Raw genomic sequence first — 17,500 nt, forward strand, 5'->3', positions numbered from 1 at the left:
ACTGTATTTGATTCCATAAACACAACAAATGAAAAATGATCGTCCTAGGAATCTGGCAACGACCCACTTCCAGCCCACGGACGCCCGCCGCGCCTTCCCGTGCTTCGACGAGCCAGCCCTGAAGGCGACCTTCGAGGTCCACCTGGCGAGGGAGACCTGGATGACGTCGCTCTCCAACATGCCCCTCGCCGAGACGCGACCTGTGTGAGTATTGCTGCTGAAGTTAATCTTTCTTGGCCAAAAGCCCAAGAAAGTTTGATTTCTTATCCTAACTATTTCACTTACGCACAAGCATTCGTACCCGAAATACTTTAAAAGTTCATTTGATTTGTATCTTGCATTGCGTCATGGCTGATGTCGTTGGCACACACAGCGAGGGTCAGGAGGGCTGGGTGTGGGACCGCTTCGAGAGGAGCGTCCCCATGTCCACCTACCTCGTCGCCTTCGTCGTGTCGGACTTCGTCTTCGTTAAGTCTACCGAACATGACCGCGTGCTGTTTCGAGGTAAGTCATTGTTATTGCAATATATGTGGAAAGATAGATAGAGAGGTGTATATATCCACATCTCTCTCTCTCTCTCTCTCTCTCTCTCTCTCTCTCTCTCTCTCTCTCTCTCTCTCTCTCTCTCTCTCTCTGTCTCTATCTTTATATATATGTATATATATATATATATGTGTGTGTGTGTGTGTGTGTGTGTGTGTGCATACGTATATGTATATATTTATATATAATACATATACATGCTCACATATATATATATATATATATATATATATATATATATATATATATACATATGCTTATGTACTGTAGATATGTATATATATATATATATATATATATATATATATATATATACATAAATGTATAGATACTGCGTTTGTGTGTGTATTTATATATACATTTTTTATATATACATACACATATATGCATATACAGATATATAATATATACATATATTCATATGTATTTATATACATATATATAGACATATGTGTATATATATATATATATATATATATATATATATATATATATATATATATATCGTGTGTGTGTGTGTGTGTATATATAGATATATACGAACATACACACACACACATATTTAAATATATTAAATATACATAGAGATAAATTGATATCAATAGAAATGCATGCACGTATATACGCTCACGCCGCCCAAAGAAGCGCACACGAGTAACAACGCCCATACCCTCCATCCCCGCGTGCGCAGTGTGGGCGCGACGGCAGGCCATCGACGCAGCCCACAGCGCCAGGGAGGTCGGCCCGAAGGTGATGCGTTTCTTCGAGGAGTTCTTGGGCACGTCTTACCCTCTGGCGAAGCAGGACATGATCGCCGTGCCAGATTTCTCCGCGGGCGCCATGGAGAACTGGGGTCTCATGACTTACCGGTAAGTGTTTTATATAATGTTTTTTTTTTTTATGTAGGGATGAAAATAAGAGCGTCGTCTTCTTTTTCCCAAAGGTGGGGCGTCAGGACTTTGGGAGAGTGACGTCACAGATTGGTGATTGGCCAGCGGGTATGCCGCTGCCAGGCGCAAAAGGTGTGGTGAAACTACCCTACACGCTACACCTTGGTCTGTGGGAATCACATCTAGAATGTGGATATAATCGAATGACTTTCCCTCTCTCCCTCTCTCTTTTTCTCTCTCTCTCTCTTTCTCTATTTAGTCATTATTTTTTTGTCAATCTTTATATATATTTTTCGTATATTTTCACTTTCACGCGCCCTCTTTCTCCCATTTATTCATCCATGCCTGTCACAGTGAATATATAGCAACAACTATACAATTGCCCAAATGTATCAAGGAATTCCATACAAGGCATTTCGACTCTTGATAGAAAGAAATATGTTTTTATTGCACGTCGGTGTCCGAATGTAATCATATGATAAAATGCTAGATTTTTTAAGACACAATCAAAATAATATCTACAGCTAATATAAAACTATAATTGTATTAAGTTTTAATAGATATAAGGGATATACAATATATAAAACTTTTTCGGGACAGTTTTTACAACTGGAAATGATGCATATGTTGAAGGTGATTGATTGAAAGTCGTTCAACTTATATTCAGTCAACAAACTTGTTTTGTAAAGTTATTCGTGTAAACTATATAATTTCCTTTATAGTCAAGTACATAATGTTTTGATGAGCGGCATGCATGCAATAATCATTTTCACGCATGAAATATGGATGACTGTCATGAAGTGCAATGTAAAATAAAAAATTAAAAAAAACATGAGACTCGGGAGTTGCCTGAAGAAGCACAATCATGAGACATAATCCATATTTCTAAAGACACGGTGGTCTCCTTTTCCATATTTTAGTACAAGTGAATGCAAGTAGACTATTTGTCTTAAACATATCGTTTTCTATTCATATTCCTATATGACAACCGCCAACTTCAAATCAGCAGGATGATATAGCGAGAAATATTAATGAACTGATACGTCAGATTATTCATCGTGTTTGAAATATTACCCATGAATCAGTAACAATTTCTCAAGAGGTATTTATGATTAACTAACAAGTACAACCATGCACACTCCCACATACTTAGGTATATCTGAAAGATACACATTATCAGTTACCGTATATTTGAAAAGCAAATCAAACCTCTTGAACGACCCCAATACCTCTACTTTGGGGGAAAAGGCAGACGTGGTTTTCTGAAAGTTGCACATTATCAGTTTCCGTTTCCTTGACCAGCGAATCAATCCTCTTGGACGACCCCAATACCTCTACTTTGGGGGAAAAGGCAGTCATGGTACAAACCATCTCCCACGAATTAGCCCACAACTGGTTCGGCAACTTGGTCACGGCCGCTTGGTGGAACGACATCTGGCTCAACGAGGGATTCGCCACCTACATGGCTTTCCTGGGCACGGATTTTGTAAGTTAACTTCTGATACCCTGTGCTCTGTAATGGCATATTCCATTCATCTCATATCAATGGATTAAAATGAAATATCCGTGAAGAGACAAGTGAAATTCTTGCTTTCTGTCTCTCTCTCTCTCTCTCTCTCTCTCTCTCTCTCTCTCTCTCTCTCTCTCTCTCTCTCTCTCTCTCTCTCTTTCTTTCTCTGTTTCTTTCTCTCTTTCTTTCTCTTTCTCTTTCTCTTTCTCTTTCTCTTTCTCTTATTCTCTCTTTCTCTTTCTCTTTCTCTTTCTCTTTCTCTTTCTCTTTCTCTTTCTCTTTCTCTCTCTCTCTCTCTCTCTCTCTCTCTCTCTCCCTCTCTCGGATCTATTAACCCTTTACGGTACCTTATTAGGCAGAACCGACATGGAAAGTAATGGAAACGACCGTCATTGAAAATCTTCAAAAAGTATTTCAACTGGACAGTCTGCAGTCATCGCACAGGATGAGCATCCCTGTCAGTCATTCAGACGAAATAGATGAGATATTTGATATGATAACTTACACAAAAGGTCAGTGAACTTAGATCCGTAAACCTTACTCTTATTTGTACCATGTATCTAAATACTGTCAACTTTGATTCACACGTTTGAACTAATGAGGTCTTTTCTTCAACATCCTAGGAGCTATGATTATCAGGATGATGGAACACTACCTGGGCAAGGCTACATTCCAGAAGGGACTCAGCAGTTACTTAAATTCTCTGTAAATGTGATACATGGTTTAACATAGCAATAACGACGGTCTTGTGTATACGTGCAACGTTGATAGAGTCGTTGATAGATTATCAACTGATGCGACTTGAAAAGTAATTCAGTATTTAATTCACTCTTTAAAGTATTTCATAGCTTTTATTCGCGTTCTTTTCAGCAAGTATGAAAATGCAACGCAAAACGACCTGTGGGAACATCTAACAGTCGCTGCCAGTGAGGACGGTACTCTGCCTGAGGGTGTGATTGTCAAGGACATAATGGACGCATGGACACTGCAAGCGGGTTATCCAGTCGTGCATGTAATGAGAACATCAGATGGCTCCTCTGCCACTGTTACTAAGGTAATTTTTATATCACTTCGGGGTGGTTCAGTTTTCAACATTTTCACAAGGGCACAATACATAATTGTTTTGGTCCACCCCCCCCCTTACTTTTTTCAAAATACTGAAACACAAAATGGGAAAAGTCAGACGATTCTACATCCTATCCTTTTCCTTTTTAGAAACGTTTCCTTATCGAAGATATAAACGGCGACTACGGGTGGTGGGTTCCCCTGACGTGCACGACCCAGAGCGAGGCCAACTTCAACCAGACTCGGGCCGTGGTGTGGATGAAGGACTCCGAGGCACAGATACGCCTCTCGTCCCTTCCCCCGAAGGACCAGTGGGTCATCTTCAACCTGCAGCAGACGGGCTACTACAGGGTCAACTACGACGACCACAACTGGGGCCTCCTCATCCAGCAGCTGAAGGACGACCACAAGGCTATTCATCCCATTAACCGAGCCCAAATCATTGACGATGCCATGAATCTTGCAAGAGCTGGTAACATAGCTTGTAGTTCTGTCATTTGTAATTAAGGGCACCAGAAATGTCTCCCACTGAAGGCAGATTTACCCAGATTTATAAAACCACCAATTCATTAAAATAGTTTATCGCTCTTCCAGGTCAACTTAGCTACGGGATTGCCCTCGGAGTGTTTGCTTATTTAAGGAACGAGACTGAATACCTGCCTTGGACTGCAGCTGTCAGAAATCTTAACTTCATGTTGAAAGCATCCAAGGAATTTGATGCCCTCAAGGTAACAAAACAATATAAGTGCATACACATACAGACTAGCATGTATGTGTGTGTGTATAGTGCCCCAGAGTCCAACCCGAAAAGGAGGCAAAGGAGCGGCGAACCCGACCGCAGAAACCAGCGAGCCAATAAGCAAACCCTGTTTCAGACGAAAACTTTTTTTGAGAGCTCAGAAAACTAGTTTCCATTAAGCTAGGAGCTTGAAAATTTGTATCCACACTTTTTACACAATAAGTGTTCAAAATATCATATATATATTATATATGTGTGTATATGAACACATACATATGTATGCATGTGTGCATATATGTTTATAAATATATATGAACACATACATATGTATGTATGTGTATGTATATATATATATATATATATATATATATATATATATATATATATATATATACATACATACATACATACATACATATACACACATATACAAGCAGAGAATGAAACAGAGAGAAATCTGTGCATGAATTACTGAATAAGAAAAGGTGCATTACAGGACTTCATGTCAGACTTGGTGTTGCCCCTGTACGAGGCTTTCGCGTTTGATGACGGAGACGGGGACTCGCCCCTGGAAAAGAAGAATAGAGAGATAGTCAGAAAATGGGCCTGTGGACTCGGCAACAAGGACTGTATGGATAAGGCGCTCACACTCTTCCGCCAGTGGATGCTTAATCCCGACAACTTTAGGTAAGTTTATTTGGAAGGTACAGTACATAATCTTTCTTTCTCCATGTCAGATGCAGTTCTTTGTCTTTCCTGTGTGTCAGTCAATGATTAATACCGTTGTTGGAGTTATTATCATAGTTATTTTGATTGTTGACAGTGTCGTTCAATTTCTTTGTTGTAGCACAATCCCTCCGAGTGTGCTCTGCAACGGTATAAGGAAGGGTGATGAGGCTGCCTGGAACTTTACCTGGATACAGTATCTGAAGACAGACGTCGCAAGTCAAAAGCCCATTTTCCTGAGAGCTCTCGCTTGCACTACAGACACCCTCATACGTTCGAGGTACCACATTTTAAAATTAAGCCGACCTCATAAACATTAAAAAATAAGAAGAAAAAATAAAAAATTGAAGTAGGTGTACCTCTTTTCACGTGAATCTGACCTGTTTGACAGATTTTTGCATATGGTGGTTGATGAAGACGGTGACATAAGGCAGCACGACGTTTGGAAAGTTTTGTCAGCTATCGGTGGTTCTTTAACGTGGAACTACCTGACCCTCCATTGGAATGATATGTTTACCTAGTAAGTCATGTCATGCACACACAAAATAATCCGTTTTTAAGATAAATATACCCAAAACGCAGTATATAATTTCATTGAATAGCTTTAAGTCTGTCGATGGCACTAACATTCTTTCTTTTCGACAGCAAGAAGAGCTATAGAGGCGAGGTAATGAAAGCTATAATCAGCGACGTGGCCCCGGAACAGGTATGAATGCATAAACAGTAGTTTTGCTTGTTTTGATGTAAAACACAACTGCTGCATATTATGGTGGAACTAAGGTGAAGCTGAAACGCACGGAAAGTTAAAAATTCATAGTAGACTGCTGAGATAGGGCTATTTGAAAATTTAAAAGTTCTGAAATTTTGTCATGATTTCCCTGCTTGGTATCTCCCACTCATTAAAGTTTACGTTTATCAAAGGGCAGGTCTCTACCTTTGATCACGTTTGGTAATTTTTAATGCATTTTTCTATTTAGGAAAAGATAACCTGTCTCTAAACTATCCATTGTTTCCCATTTGCATAGAATGAGGTTTTTCTAACGTTCCTGTTCCGCTCCATGTAGCATTCCGGAGTGACATATGAAGAGGCTGCAACAGTGAATTCGTTACTTTGACATGCCTATCTGCAGATATAAAGATTCATCCATTAATCGAGCATATGCATTCTGTGTGTAGTTTAATGTTTAAGCCACAGATATTGATATTTATTGTAGGTTACTGAAGATACCTCAGCGCCTGATAATGCAGACTAACAAACAAAACCATGGCAAATTTTCACTCCGAAGGCCATCGCATAAATCAATTCCCCTTTTCTCTCTCAGGTGGAGCAGTTTCTAAGTAACAAGACGACTGATATGAGCGGAAACCACCTGGCGATCCAGCAAGTGAGAGAGACGATTAGGAACAATAAGGCCTGGAAGGAATCGTACTATGAAGTTGTTGCCCGCTGGTTGAAAGATAATGGATACTCTTCCTAATTTTTGATTCTGCACTACTCGTTGATCAGAACTAATGCTGAACTAGTTAGCCATTTCATTTTGGATTCATGTATTGTATGTTTTCACGGTTTACTAAAAATCGGTAATCTCTAAGGAATCTTTAACTTCTTGATATTATTGAGGTTGAATGTTGCTTTAATGTAAGCATTCAGAAATATATGTATATAATTGTTCATACCGATGTATTATCCACGGAAGATGGGTGACTGTTATGTCCTTTTACATACATATAGCCTATTTGAGATTAGGGTTTTGCCGTTTCATAATCATAGACTAAATGTACGTTTACTATTGCTGCGCCACCATGATGAGAATTTAATGTGTTTAAAAGTATTTGTTTTTCTAACTCGCAAAACTCAAACCAAATATTCTCATTTCATTAAGATATATTTTTTTTATTTGGTATGTTAATGTTAGATAGTTATTAAGTATAATAACGCTATTATCGTTCTCTCCCTCTCCCTCTCCGTCCGTCTCTCTCTCTCTCTCTCTCTCTCTCTCTCTCTCTCTCTCTCTCTCTCTCTCTCTCTCTCTCTCTCTCTCTCTCTCTCTCTCTCCCCCCTCTCCCTCCGCCCTCTCCCTCCGCCCTCTCCCTCCGCCCTCTCCCTCCGCCCTCTCCCTCAATAAAGTGTTATAGTTACTGTTATTCTATTTCGATAGGAAAATCTTGAATGCTGAAGGAACTACACATGCGTATGTGGTTAGGTACACACACATTGATGGATGATAAATAAAAAAGTACTGACATGGAATTACTTTTTAAGTAATTAATCCCTATCGCACATTTAAAAGTGATCTACATTATCGAAATTTGTCATTGAATTCATATATTCTATTTTCTTTTCTTTTATTACTCCAAACAAATGCTATGAGGAAGTACACAAAGACAGAGGAATGAAAAGTTTATTGTCTAAGAACAGTGGATTTTTTTCTGCTACAAGCAATACTACATATGCGTTTTAATATCATGTAAAGATATTGCATACACCTTGGCAAAATATATATATATAAATAAATAAATATATAAAAGTAAATAAAAAATAAAAAATCATTTATTGTTTTTCTTTATCTAGTAGTAAGATTTTTTTACTATTCGACATGAAAATAATTTCGCATTTGAGTATGCCATTTGATTTCTCGAACTAATTTCTTCAAATCAAATCAAATATTTATAACATTGCTTACACACAGATTAAACACCATTGCACAATCAAATGTAAGTTATCAAAGACTAAAACGACACAAACATCAGATCCTGTGCAATACAACCACCGCTGGATACATCACTACTGTCACTCCGACATAGATCGCGAAGCTCAGACACTTTCAATCTTAGAAGAATAACCGCTCTTCTCAAGCCACTGAACGATGCTGTCGTAGTTGGCGTCCATCCAAGCCACGTTGTTCCGGACTCTCTCCAACACCTGCTTGGCCGTGCGCTGGTTGCCGTCCAGGTCTGTGTTGTCGTTGCTCAAGAACGCCTCCAGCTGAAAAAGAGAAAAATGCGATATGTTACTGTCCTGTACTAGAAAGGTAATTTACTGTACTATACTAGAAAGGTAATTTACTGTCCTGTACTAGAAAGGTAATTTACTGTCCTGTACTAGAAAGGTAATTTACTGTCCTGTACTAGATAGGTAATTTACTGTACTGTACTAGAAAGGTAATTTACTGTCCTGTACTAGAAAGGTAATTTACTGTCCTGTACTCGAAAGGTAATTTACTGTACTGTACTAGAAAGTTAATTTACTGTACTGTACTATAAAGATAATTTACTGTACTGTACTAGAAAGGTAATTTACTGTACTGTACTCGAAAGGTAATTTATTTGTTGTATATACAGGTACATTTCGGGTTCAATAGTGATTGTAAGTCATCACATCTATAATTCATAATCTCCATGCTGTTGATCAGGAACAGTCATACGTATAAATGCTATCAACTTTGATCATCGCGAAACCTTAATGTACATATGCTATTAACACATCAAGCAGAAAGAGGATTATCAGTTCTTATCTGACAGCAGAGTAGTACTTACATTTTCAAGATCTTGTTTCGTATTGAAGCTACTCGTCACAGCCTTCAACATCCCGCCTCTCTTACTCTTCTTGCTGTAGAATTAAGGACAATTGACTAATTTATTTAATGATATATATTTACCAGTTGCTCTGTATACCCTTTGCTTTACGTTGAATTTAAAAGATGTTAATTTGCTCAGTGTACAGTAGAAAGAGTGTGTGTGTGTGTGTGTGTGTGTGTGTGTGTGTGTGTGTGTGTGTGTGTGTGTGTGTGTGTGTGTGTGTGTGTGTGTGTGTGTGTGTGTGTGTGTGTGTGTGTGTGTGTGTGTGTGTGTGTGTGTGTGTGTGTGTGTGTGTGTGTGTGTGAATGTATATATTCTACTTTCCTTATTCATCTTAATTTCACTTTATCATTATCACAAGAACTTCCCCATAAACTAGACGTTTCCATCTAGTGCCCTTTTCTGCAGTCGTGCATTAAGAACAGAATGTACTTTAATTCATTTTGCTGTATATAACATACTGTGATCTGACTTTACTTATAAATCAACGTGACTTACTAGGTAATGATGTTATTCCAATGGAGCTTGAGGAAATCCCAAGCTAAAGAGCGACCCACATCATTTCTGCTGACGCTCCCTATCACGAGGCCCACGTCCTGCTGCTTGATGCCCTTGCCCGGAGTGACTGCCATCTCCAAGTACCTGTTGAAGTAAGAGAATCCGGGGTATTGGGCCTATGTGTTATATCCGGTGCTCAGACGTGTATCTGTTGCTTCATAACAGAGCTGTAGTACAGTATTATAGTAAGTTTCATTGCAACTCGAACTCTGGCATTTCTGCTGCCTTGATACTCGTCAAGTTTCTTAAAGATTTCCAGAAGATAACTTCATCAGTTTTTTGCACTACGTCTCCCGCGTCTCTGCTGCGGAGACATATGCTTACCTCTAAAATACAACTGCAAGGATTAGTGAATATGGCTAATTCGAATTGTCCTCACATAAAAACTAAGGATGTCGTTTCAGGAAAATATCTACAAAGACAGAAAGCCTACCTCATCAAGAGCCAGACCTGCTTGGTGCAAGCAAGGGTGGAGAGGAGATTGTTTTTCTCGCCTTGAACATCAGTCTTCAAGTACTGCCGCCAAGCTGCATTCCATTCAGCTTCCCCGCCCTCTGCTATGGCGTGGCAAAACACCGTATTTTTGAGATTGGGTGAAATCAAACTGGAATGCAATCATTTTATTATAAGTTATGTAGTTTCATCAGATATATCTTGGCTAAACATAGTGCATGCTTATTGGTCAATATACTGGAAATGAGAAGTAGATGAAATCATACTGGAATTCAATTTCTATCACTAGTCAAACATACCATTCATTCATATGTGAGAAACTTATTTAGTCAAGTTGCAATATAAGGAAGACACAATAACACATTTTTCTGCCACATTGAACCCACCCAGTATCATCAGGAGTCACCATCCATCGCCGATAAAGGTCTAGGACCTTATCCAGACAGTCTTTATGGCCCATTTTGCAAGCCCATCTCACAGCTATTTCCCTCGTTAGTTGCACCAAATAAGGGTCGTTGATATTGTCCTCGAAGCCGACAGCATTGTACAGTGGCAGTATCAAGTCCAAGATGTAGCGCTGCAATGAAAATAATTATTTAATTACTTTTCCCAAAAGAAATATTAGTGTGAACTTACTAATCATTACTGATTTCCTGACCACTACCTATCAATACTTGTTAAACATTGTATCATAATTACCTTCAAGGCACCATACCCTCCAGTACGTTTGAACATGTCATTTATGTACTGTAATTCACCGACAGCTACAGACCAAGGCAAATATTCAATTTCTTTCCATAGGTATGCGTATAAACCCAATGCAGTTTCGTAGCTTAGGCGACCTGTAGGTGTAGAATATATTTGGTATTTGAATACTGTGTTTTCCATTTCAATCATACTGCATTATTCATTATCAAAATCGATAACTTCGTTCCTAACATTGTTTCTGAGATCTAAATATGCGTCCTGGATAGCACGATAACAGAGCGATTGAATGTAAATCTTCAACATTTTCAGTTGGTGTTGCTGGCGGATGAATTTGGGATCGCCCCACTTTCAAATTCAACTGTCTAATATTAAGTTCCCAATGTGCTACCAGGTGAAAAATACACACAGGCTTTAAGAAAATGAAACAAAAGCCAGTCACTGTACCAGCTTTAGCAAGATTCATTGCATCATCGATGATCTGTCCTCGGTTGACGACGTTGATAAGTTCGTGGTCGTCCTTCAGCTGCTGGATGAGGAGGTTCCAGTTGTGGTCGTCGTAGTTGACTCGATAGTAGCCCGTCTGCTGCAGGTTGAAGATGACCCACTGGTCTTTGGCAGGGAAAGACGTGATGGTGAGGTTTTCCCCAGAGTCCCTCATCCACGCCATGGCCTGAGTCTGACTAAAGTTAGCCTCACTTTGGTATGTGTATGTTAGGGGAACCCACCAATTGTAGACGTGTGTGTCACTTGAGTTCGCATTCTTTTCTAAAAGGAATCGCTCCTGAAACGGAAAGTTGTGAATAGATTTAAGATTACATGAAACATTGTTATACTTGAAACATACTTCAAGCTACGTGCTTTGCATATATACCTGAGAGACGGTAGCCGAAGTACCGTCAGCACTTCTCGTGACATGGATGACAGGATAGCCCTTCTGCAGTGTCCAGGTGTCCATTATCACTTTTACACTTAAATCTTCTGGTAGAGTGCCATCCTTGTGAGCTGCGACGGTCAAGTATTGCCACAAGTCATCCTGCACTGCATTCTTGTACTTTCTGGGGAATATTCATAGGTTGAAATGAAGAAATGAACCCTTATTACTATCAACTGTGTTAATTTTATCATCGAGAAGAAATATACAGAATTAAAGGATTCACTTACAGTTCGTTTAGGTAGTCTTTCAGTCCTTTTACAAAAGTCGCGCCATTAAGGAAGTAGGCCATCATTCGGACGATGGAAGCCCCTGTAGTTATAGAAAGGAAGCATTGATATCCAAAACATTATCACAAAAAGGATGATGAACATAACTACTATGAAAATGGCTTAACCAACCTTTGCTATATGATATGGCATCAAAAATTTCGTTGATGTCATCCGGGTCGCCAACGGGGATGCTGATTTGGTGAGATGAATCCAAACTGTCCAAGTTCATGACCGGTTGGAGGGTTCGGGAGACGACGGTTTCCAACACCTTCCAACTGGGTTCGACCTGAAAAAATTGTAAAAGAAATTGGAATGGGTACAAGGGGGTATCCTTGGTGGAAAATAGAGAAGAGATTCCACAACTTGAATGTTGAAGGGCGTTTTTGCATATTCAGTGTTGTGTTTTACACATATCTTTAGTACTGTATATACATTATTATACAAGAAATAACGCATCAGAAGTGGTACTGTCAGTGGTATTTACACGGGAATAGACCAGTACTGTGCATCAGAAGGCATATTTATTAACAAACAATGCTGTATCATGACTTGGTTTTAAGGGGACCGTCTGCTTTTTTTTTCGATTTTTCGATTTATCTTGCCGATTTTGATGAAACTCACACCCTTTTATTTGGGCCCCTTCCCATTGCCTGTGGTCGATTTTTTTCGAAATCGCCCGAACAGTTTTTGAATTATTGTCAAAAAAACGAAAAATGCGAAATTCGCCATTTTGAAAATGCAGCACCTGGGTCAAAGGATTCAGACTTCAGAAACGGCAAGACATTCAATTTTATTTGATTTTTGCACAGAACTACCTTATATCTACAACTTGATCGAGAGCGTTTTTTTCGATTTCGACTTCAATTTTTTTTTGTGAATTTTTGAAGTTGGGTACTTCAAGAAAAAAAAAAAGGTAAAAATTTTCTTACATTGACCACTTTTACAAGAAGTACAGGCAAAAACTGCGAAAACGCTCTCGATCACGTTGTAGATATTTTATTTTTCTACAAAATGAGCCATAATATGTTAATTTTGGACATATGGTGTGCCCGGAATCCTTTGACCCACCCCTAATGGTGGAGTTCCGAGATATCGGCATTTTGCGTTTCTCTATCTTTCCTAGGCTATCTTGATATCAACAAAACAAGGCATAAGATTAGTCTTCCTACACCATAATCCTCTATCATCTACCTGCATTCCGAAGTCTTGCGGACATTGCCAGCACGTAACGGTTTCTCAAAATCTTACGTATAGTGCGGAGTGGTGGCAGTGATATGGGGGTCTATAGGCCTACATTGACCATTTTTAAAAATTTCTCAAAAATCCAAAGAAAATCATACAGCCATTCTGATTTCATGTTTGAATAGAACTATCTTTCTACTATTATATGCAGAAGCCATTTTTGAGAAGTTGACCTTACTTTTTTCTTGGTGAATATTTTCCGAAGGTGACTATTTTAACACCCTAATAGGAGATTTTGGAAACATATGTCACTTTTACAAGAACCACGTGAAAATATTGCAAATCCTCATGGCAGTATGTAATAGAACTATTATTCAGCTACAAAATGAGCCATAATACTTTAAAATCGGACCGATTATACGTGTGCTATGCGTAAAAATATGAAGGACCTAAAAAATGCGATCTTATTCCTTTTTATTATGTTTACATTTTACATGACAAATCATGTACAGAATACTTGTATTTGATATAATTATCTATCATATACCTATTATTGATGCTCTAATGAGGTTTTACAACGTATAATATTTGTCGAAAGAATAACTTTTCTCCAGTCGGACGGGTACCAAACACATACTTTTCCCCACGCGACGGGGCCGTCCTGGACCGTGAAAATCGTCTTTTTAAATCTGCGGAATAACTCTACGGGGTCACGTAGCCAAATTTCACTCTCAGACCCCGTGGAAAGTCGAAAAACAATTACATGGCGATGTGAAACTATGTATATAAGGTATATGAGCACATATAGATAATTTTCGTGTACCCCATGACCTTTTGTTTATTTATATTGTTACTACCGTTTGTTTCTTTGTTTGTTTATTGATTGTTTATTTGTTGTTTTTTTGATTATTAGTTTGTGTTTTCTAATATTTCTAAAAGTTATGAACACATTTTAACGAGATTTTAACCAAAAGTGAGTTTTAACCTAACTTAGAGCTTATTGCAGTTTGGTGGTGATGCAGACTATGGTTTGGATCCAGGAATTTTTTTTTTCTAACTCGAAAAGTTATGAATAGATTTGAATAAAATTTTAACCTGAGGTTTGTCTTAGCCTAATTAATATTCCATATAATTTTGGTGGTGATCCTGAATATTTGGCAAAACTACCCCCCATGGGTGGGGGGGGGAGGTTTGCATTTTCGAAATTTTTTGCTCATAGATCAAAGTAACTATGTATGATGAAAACATAAAGATAAGAAAATACACCATATGAAAAACATATCATGTTTAGTTATTTCTATGGAAAATTTCTTCATTGCCGTTTTTTGGACGCTTGCCGGATTTTTGAAATTATTCCGAAAAAAAGAAGGTTGGTCTCATCTTATGTGAAATTTGATAAGCTTTCAGAAAATAACCTCATATTTTTATTATCTCTAATCATTGCGTCACAATTGCCGATTTTCAAAGGTACCATCAAAAAAATAATATTTCGGTCGACATCAAAAATCGCTGCTACCACCTAAAAAATAACGGTCGAGCCTTGACATTTTCAGGGGAGAAGCGGGGGACTAGAAACTACTTGCAACTGCATTAAAGTCAATTTCGGCAAGAGGGGCGAAAATCGCCGAAAAATCAGAAGGTCCCCTTAACTGCCTGTTTGATTTAGGTGAGAAACTGACCATATATTGCATTTTTCAGATTTGATTTGAGAAACTGATCATTTATTGCATTTATCAGATTTGATTACAATTTACAGGGAATGATTTCAGATTAAAAATCGAGATTCCAAGAAACATCACTCATTACTTCCATACTGCCCCCATTTATTTATCTCTCTCTTTTTGCTAATGTACCAGGGTTTTAAAACTATATATGTAGACTTCGCAAGGAACTCACATAATCCATGGCAACGTAACTAAGATAGGTCGCAAATCCTTCCTTGAGCCATAGGTCGTCCCACCAGGCGGGCGTGACGAGATTTCCGAACCACTGGTGAGCCAATTCGTGAGCCACTGTGAGAGCTAGGTCTTCCTTGGTGCTTGGGGTCGAGACGTTAGGGTTGAACAGGAAACGAGATTCTCTGTTCGAAAGAAAATGGAAAAGGATGAAACAGGAAACGAGATTCTCTGAAAGAAAATGGAAAAGAAAGAAACTGGAAACGAGATTCTCTGTTCGAAAGAAAATGGAAAAGGATGAAACTGGAAACGAGATTCTCTGTTTGAAAGAAAATGGAAAAGGATATCAGATTAGGAAGTCCGTGTCAGCCTGAGGCAGCATGCAAGCCTACTGATCTATTTGGTTTCTTGATATTTCAATGTTCACCATCTATTCCACAGTTTGTGAAATATAAAACAAGGCATAGAGGATAATATAAAGGGATAAACATGCGGGGGAGTCGCCGCTGTCTCCTCATAAATTCATTTCTTCATTTGCAGAACTGACAGACTGGAGTTGCAGTCTGCTCAAGGAAGTCATTGATAGCATAAACAAACAATTCTAGACTGTTTCTAGTAATGAGGATTGGATTGATCACTATTTCTCGTTTACATATCTCACCAGTAAAATCGTACCTTCAAGTTTCGTCACATGCATTGGTATATATTTGTATACTATCAAATTACCGAATAGACTACGCACTTTCTTTTATCACAGAAAAAAAAACTATTTAATGCCACCCCATTCAAAATTATTTGCATTTTACTTTTTCTTTTTCTATTTGAAAAGGAACCACGTAGTCTGCATGGCTGTTTCGACCATATGAAACTGCGCAAGGTATTCGTTAAATACAAACGCTGTGGAAGTCGAAAGTAGTAAATTACAAATGACTAATATTTTTCTATCTAAAGCATTTTATCGTTTTATGTAGTGGCCATCGCGTTTTAAACATACGTGAATTTTAATACAGTATAGATAACGCCATACAGGCACTGATAAGGAACAAGGCATTATAATTTCGATCACGGTTTTATACCTGTATATGATGAGACCCCAGTTCTCCATGGCGCTGAAGGGGTGCTCCGGCAAAGTGACTGTATCTTGCTTCGGCAGGGGGAAGGAGATGTTGAAGTAATCCTCGAAGAAGTTGAGAATCTTGGGACTGATTCTGCTGGCGTATTCCGCGTCGCCAATGGCATTTTCCCGCGCCCACACTGGAAAAGGGATGTTACGGAGTTGGCGGCCATTATTTGGGGATATCTGTCTTAATCGGCCGGTCTGTTAAAATTATGCGTGGCCCGATTCAATGGATATTCATTATGCGGACATGCCTATACACAGAAATAAACGTATATATATTAGTTTAAGTTAGGCACGCCTACCAGGCATGAAGATGGATAGATGTATATCTCTCCGAAAGACAAGACATATATGCATGTTTGTGTGTATATGCATAACCGTTTATGCGAATATTCATTGGCTTGGGCCTCGCACAATTTTAACAAGCTGGCCATATATCTTCACTTATGCTTTCCAGTTATAATTATTCATATACCTACAGATTTATACCTATCTGACGGCATGTAAGTCGCAGGTGAAAACCGTAACTAAAAAATCACCCCAGCTGCTTTCCGCAGACTAATGCTATGCACATAATGTACTACTGCTCATTGAATCTGTCGCAATATTACTATCATTATCATTATTACCGGCACTGTAAAAGGAATTATCTTAAAGTACCAGCGATATTTGTCAGTACCAACTAACCCATCACCATACCTAGAGGTGCCTCAGCACACTTCTAATGATACCCTACTGAAACTCATAAAGAAAACAGCAGTACTGAATGGAAGTAAATGGCAAAGCATTAACCTGGTAAACATAGCAATAAGGCGTAACTGTGGTGAGTGCGGTCGGTTGTCGTGCGCATTCAGAATTTCAGATAGCCTCAGTGGTGCCATCTATGCAAGCAGACTGATACGGTTCAGTTGCAAGTTTGTATTTGGAGCTCGGAACATAATATAGATACTAAATTAAAAAGTGCATAAGCCCTGCTGAAACAAAGGCGTCTAAAATGTGCGTGCGTCTTTTACGCCATAGTTTCTCTCTGTTTCTTCCCATTCTACATGAGCAGCTGAAACCGTTACCTCTGAACTGCAGTCCGTCCTGAGAAGAGTTGATGTGTGCGAAGTCGAACACGACGAAGGCGACGATGTAGGTAGACATGGGGAGGCTCTTCTCGTAGCGGTCCCACACCCAGCTCTCCTGACCTTCCCTGTTCATTGCAAAAGTAGGTTACGTAAGACGAATGAATGCGAATTGACGACTTCTACAAGTTATTTCGAATCGCCAAACGTCAGCACTTACATCGGCACAGTCTCGACAAGGGGCATATTGGAGAGCGACGTC

The 17,500-nt window shown here is 38.9% G+C and overlaps 2 protein-coding genes across 5 annotated transcripts in view; one reads left to right on the forward strand and one right to left on the reverse strand.

Annotated features, from left to right (window-relative positions):
* LOC113811418 (aminopeptidase N) overlaps window positions 1–7,435 on the forward strand; it is a 10,036-nt gene extending 2,601 nt beyond the window's left edge. Inside the window, exons 4-17 of the mRNA XM_070121082.1 lie at window positions 49–204; window positions 374–504; window positions 1,235–1,412; window positions 2,736–2,919; window positions 3,299–3,455; window positions 3,567–3,648; window positions 3,814–3,997; window positions 4,159–4,480; window positions 4,603–4,736; window positions 5,244–5,434; window positions 5,595–5,753; window positions 5,865–5,993; window positions 6,119–6,179; window positions 6,796–7,435. Of these exons, the coding sequence (XP_069977183.1) occupies window positions 49–204; window positions 374–504; window positions 1,235–1,412; window positions 2,736–2,919; window positions 3,299–3,455; window positions 3,567–3,648; window positions 3,814–3,997; window positions 4,159–4,480; window positions 4,603–4,736; window positions 5,244–5,434; window positions 5,595–5,753; window positions 5,865–5,993; window positions 6,119–6,179; window positions 6,796–6,951 (2,224 nt within the window). The 3' untranslated portion in view covers window positions 6,952–7,435. The remainder of the gene's footprint in view (window positions 1–48; window positions 205–373; window positions 505–1,234; window positions 1,413–2,735; window positions 2,920–3,298; window positions 3,456–3,566; window positions 3,649–3,813; window positions 3,998–4,158; window positions 4,481–4,602; window positions 4,737–5,243; window positions 5,435–5,594; window positions 5,754–5,864; window positions 5,994–6,118; window positions 6,180–6,795) is intronic.
* A 426-nt stretch (window positions 7,436–7,861) lies between these two features.
* The window catches only part of LOC113811419 (aminopeptidase N), a 17,614-nt gene continuing 7,975 nt past the window's right edge, over window positions 7,862–17,500 (reverse strand). For all 4 annotated transcript variants that reach the window (XM_027363157.2, XM_070121088.1, XM_070121087.1 and 1 more), the window contains 14 exons: window positions 17,459–17,500; window positions 17,239–17,366; window positions 16,128–16,305; window positions 15,053–15,236; window positions 12,104–12,260; window positions 11,933–12,014; window positions 11,643–11,826; window positions 11,216–11,552; window positions 10,763–10,905; window positions 10,450–10,640; window positions 10,044–10,214; window positions 9,551–9,694; window positions 9,011–9,083; window positions 7,862–8,459 (listed from right to left, as the gene is read on the reverse strand). The exon at window positions 17,459–17,500 is cut by the window's right edge and continues 114 nt beyond it. In XM_027363157.2, coding sequence (XP_027218958.2) covers window positions 8,289–8,459; window positions 9,011–9,083; window positions 9,551–9,694; window positions 10,044–10,214; window positions 10,450–10,640; window positions 10,763–10,905; window positions 11,216–11,552; window positions 11,643–11,826; window positions 11,933–12,014; window positions 12,104–12,260; window positions 15,053–15,236; window positions 16,128–16,305; window positions 17,239–17,366; window positions 17,459–17,500 — 2,185 coding nt within the window. In that variant the 3' untranslated portion in view covers window positions 7,862–8,288. The remainder of the gene's footprint in view (window positions 8,460–9,010; window positions 9,084–9,550; window positions 9,695–10,043; window positions 10,215–10,449; window positions 10,641–10,762; window positions 10,906–11,215; window positions 11,553–11,642; window positions 11,827–11,932; window positions 12,015–12,103; window positions 12,261–15,052; window positions 15,237–16,127; window positions 16,306–17,238; window positions 17,367–17,458) is intronic.

The sequence above is a fragment of the Penaeus vannamei genome, chromosome 4, assembly GCF_042767895.1.
Source record: "Penaeus vannamei isolate JL-2024 chromosome 4, ASM4276789v1, whole genome shotgun sequence".
Classification (NCBI taxonomy): domain Eukaryota; kingdom Metazoa; phylum Arthropoda; class Malacostraca; order Decapoda; family Penaeidae; genus Penaeus; species Penaeus vannamei.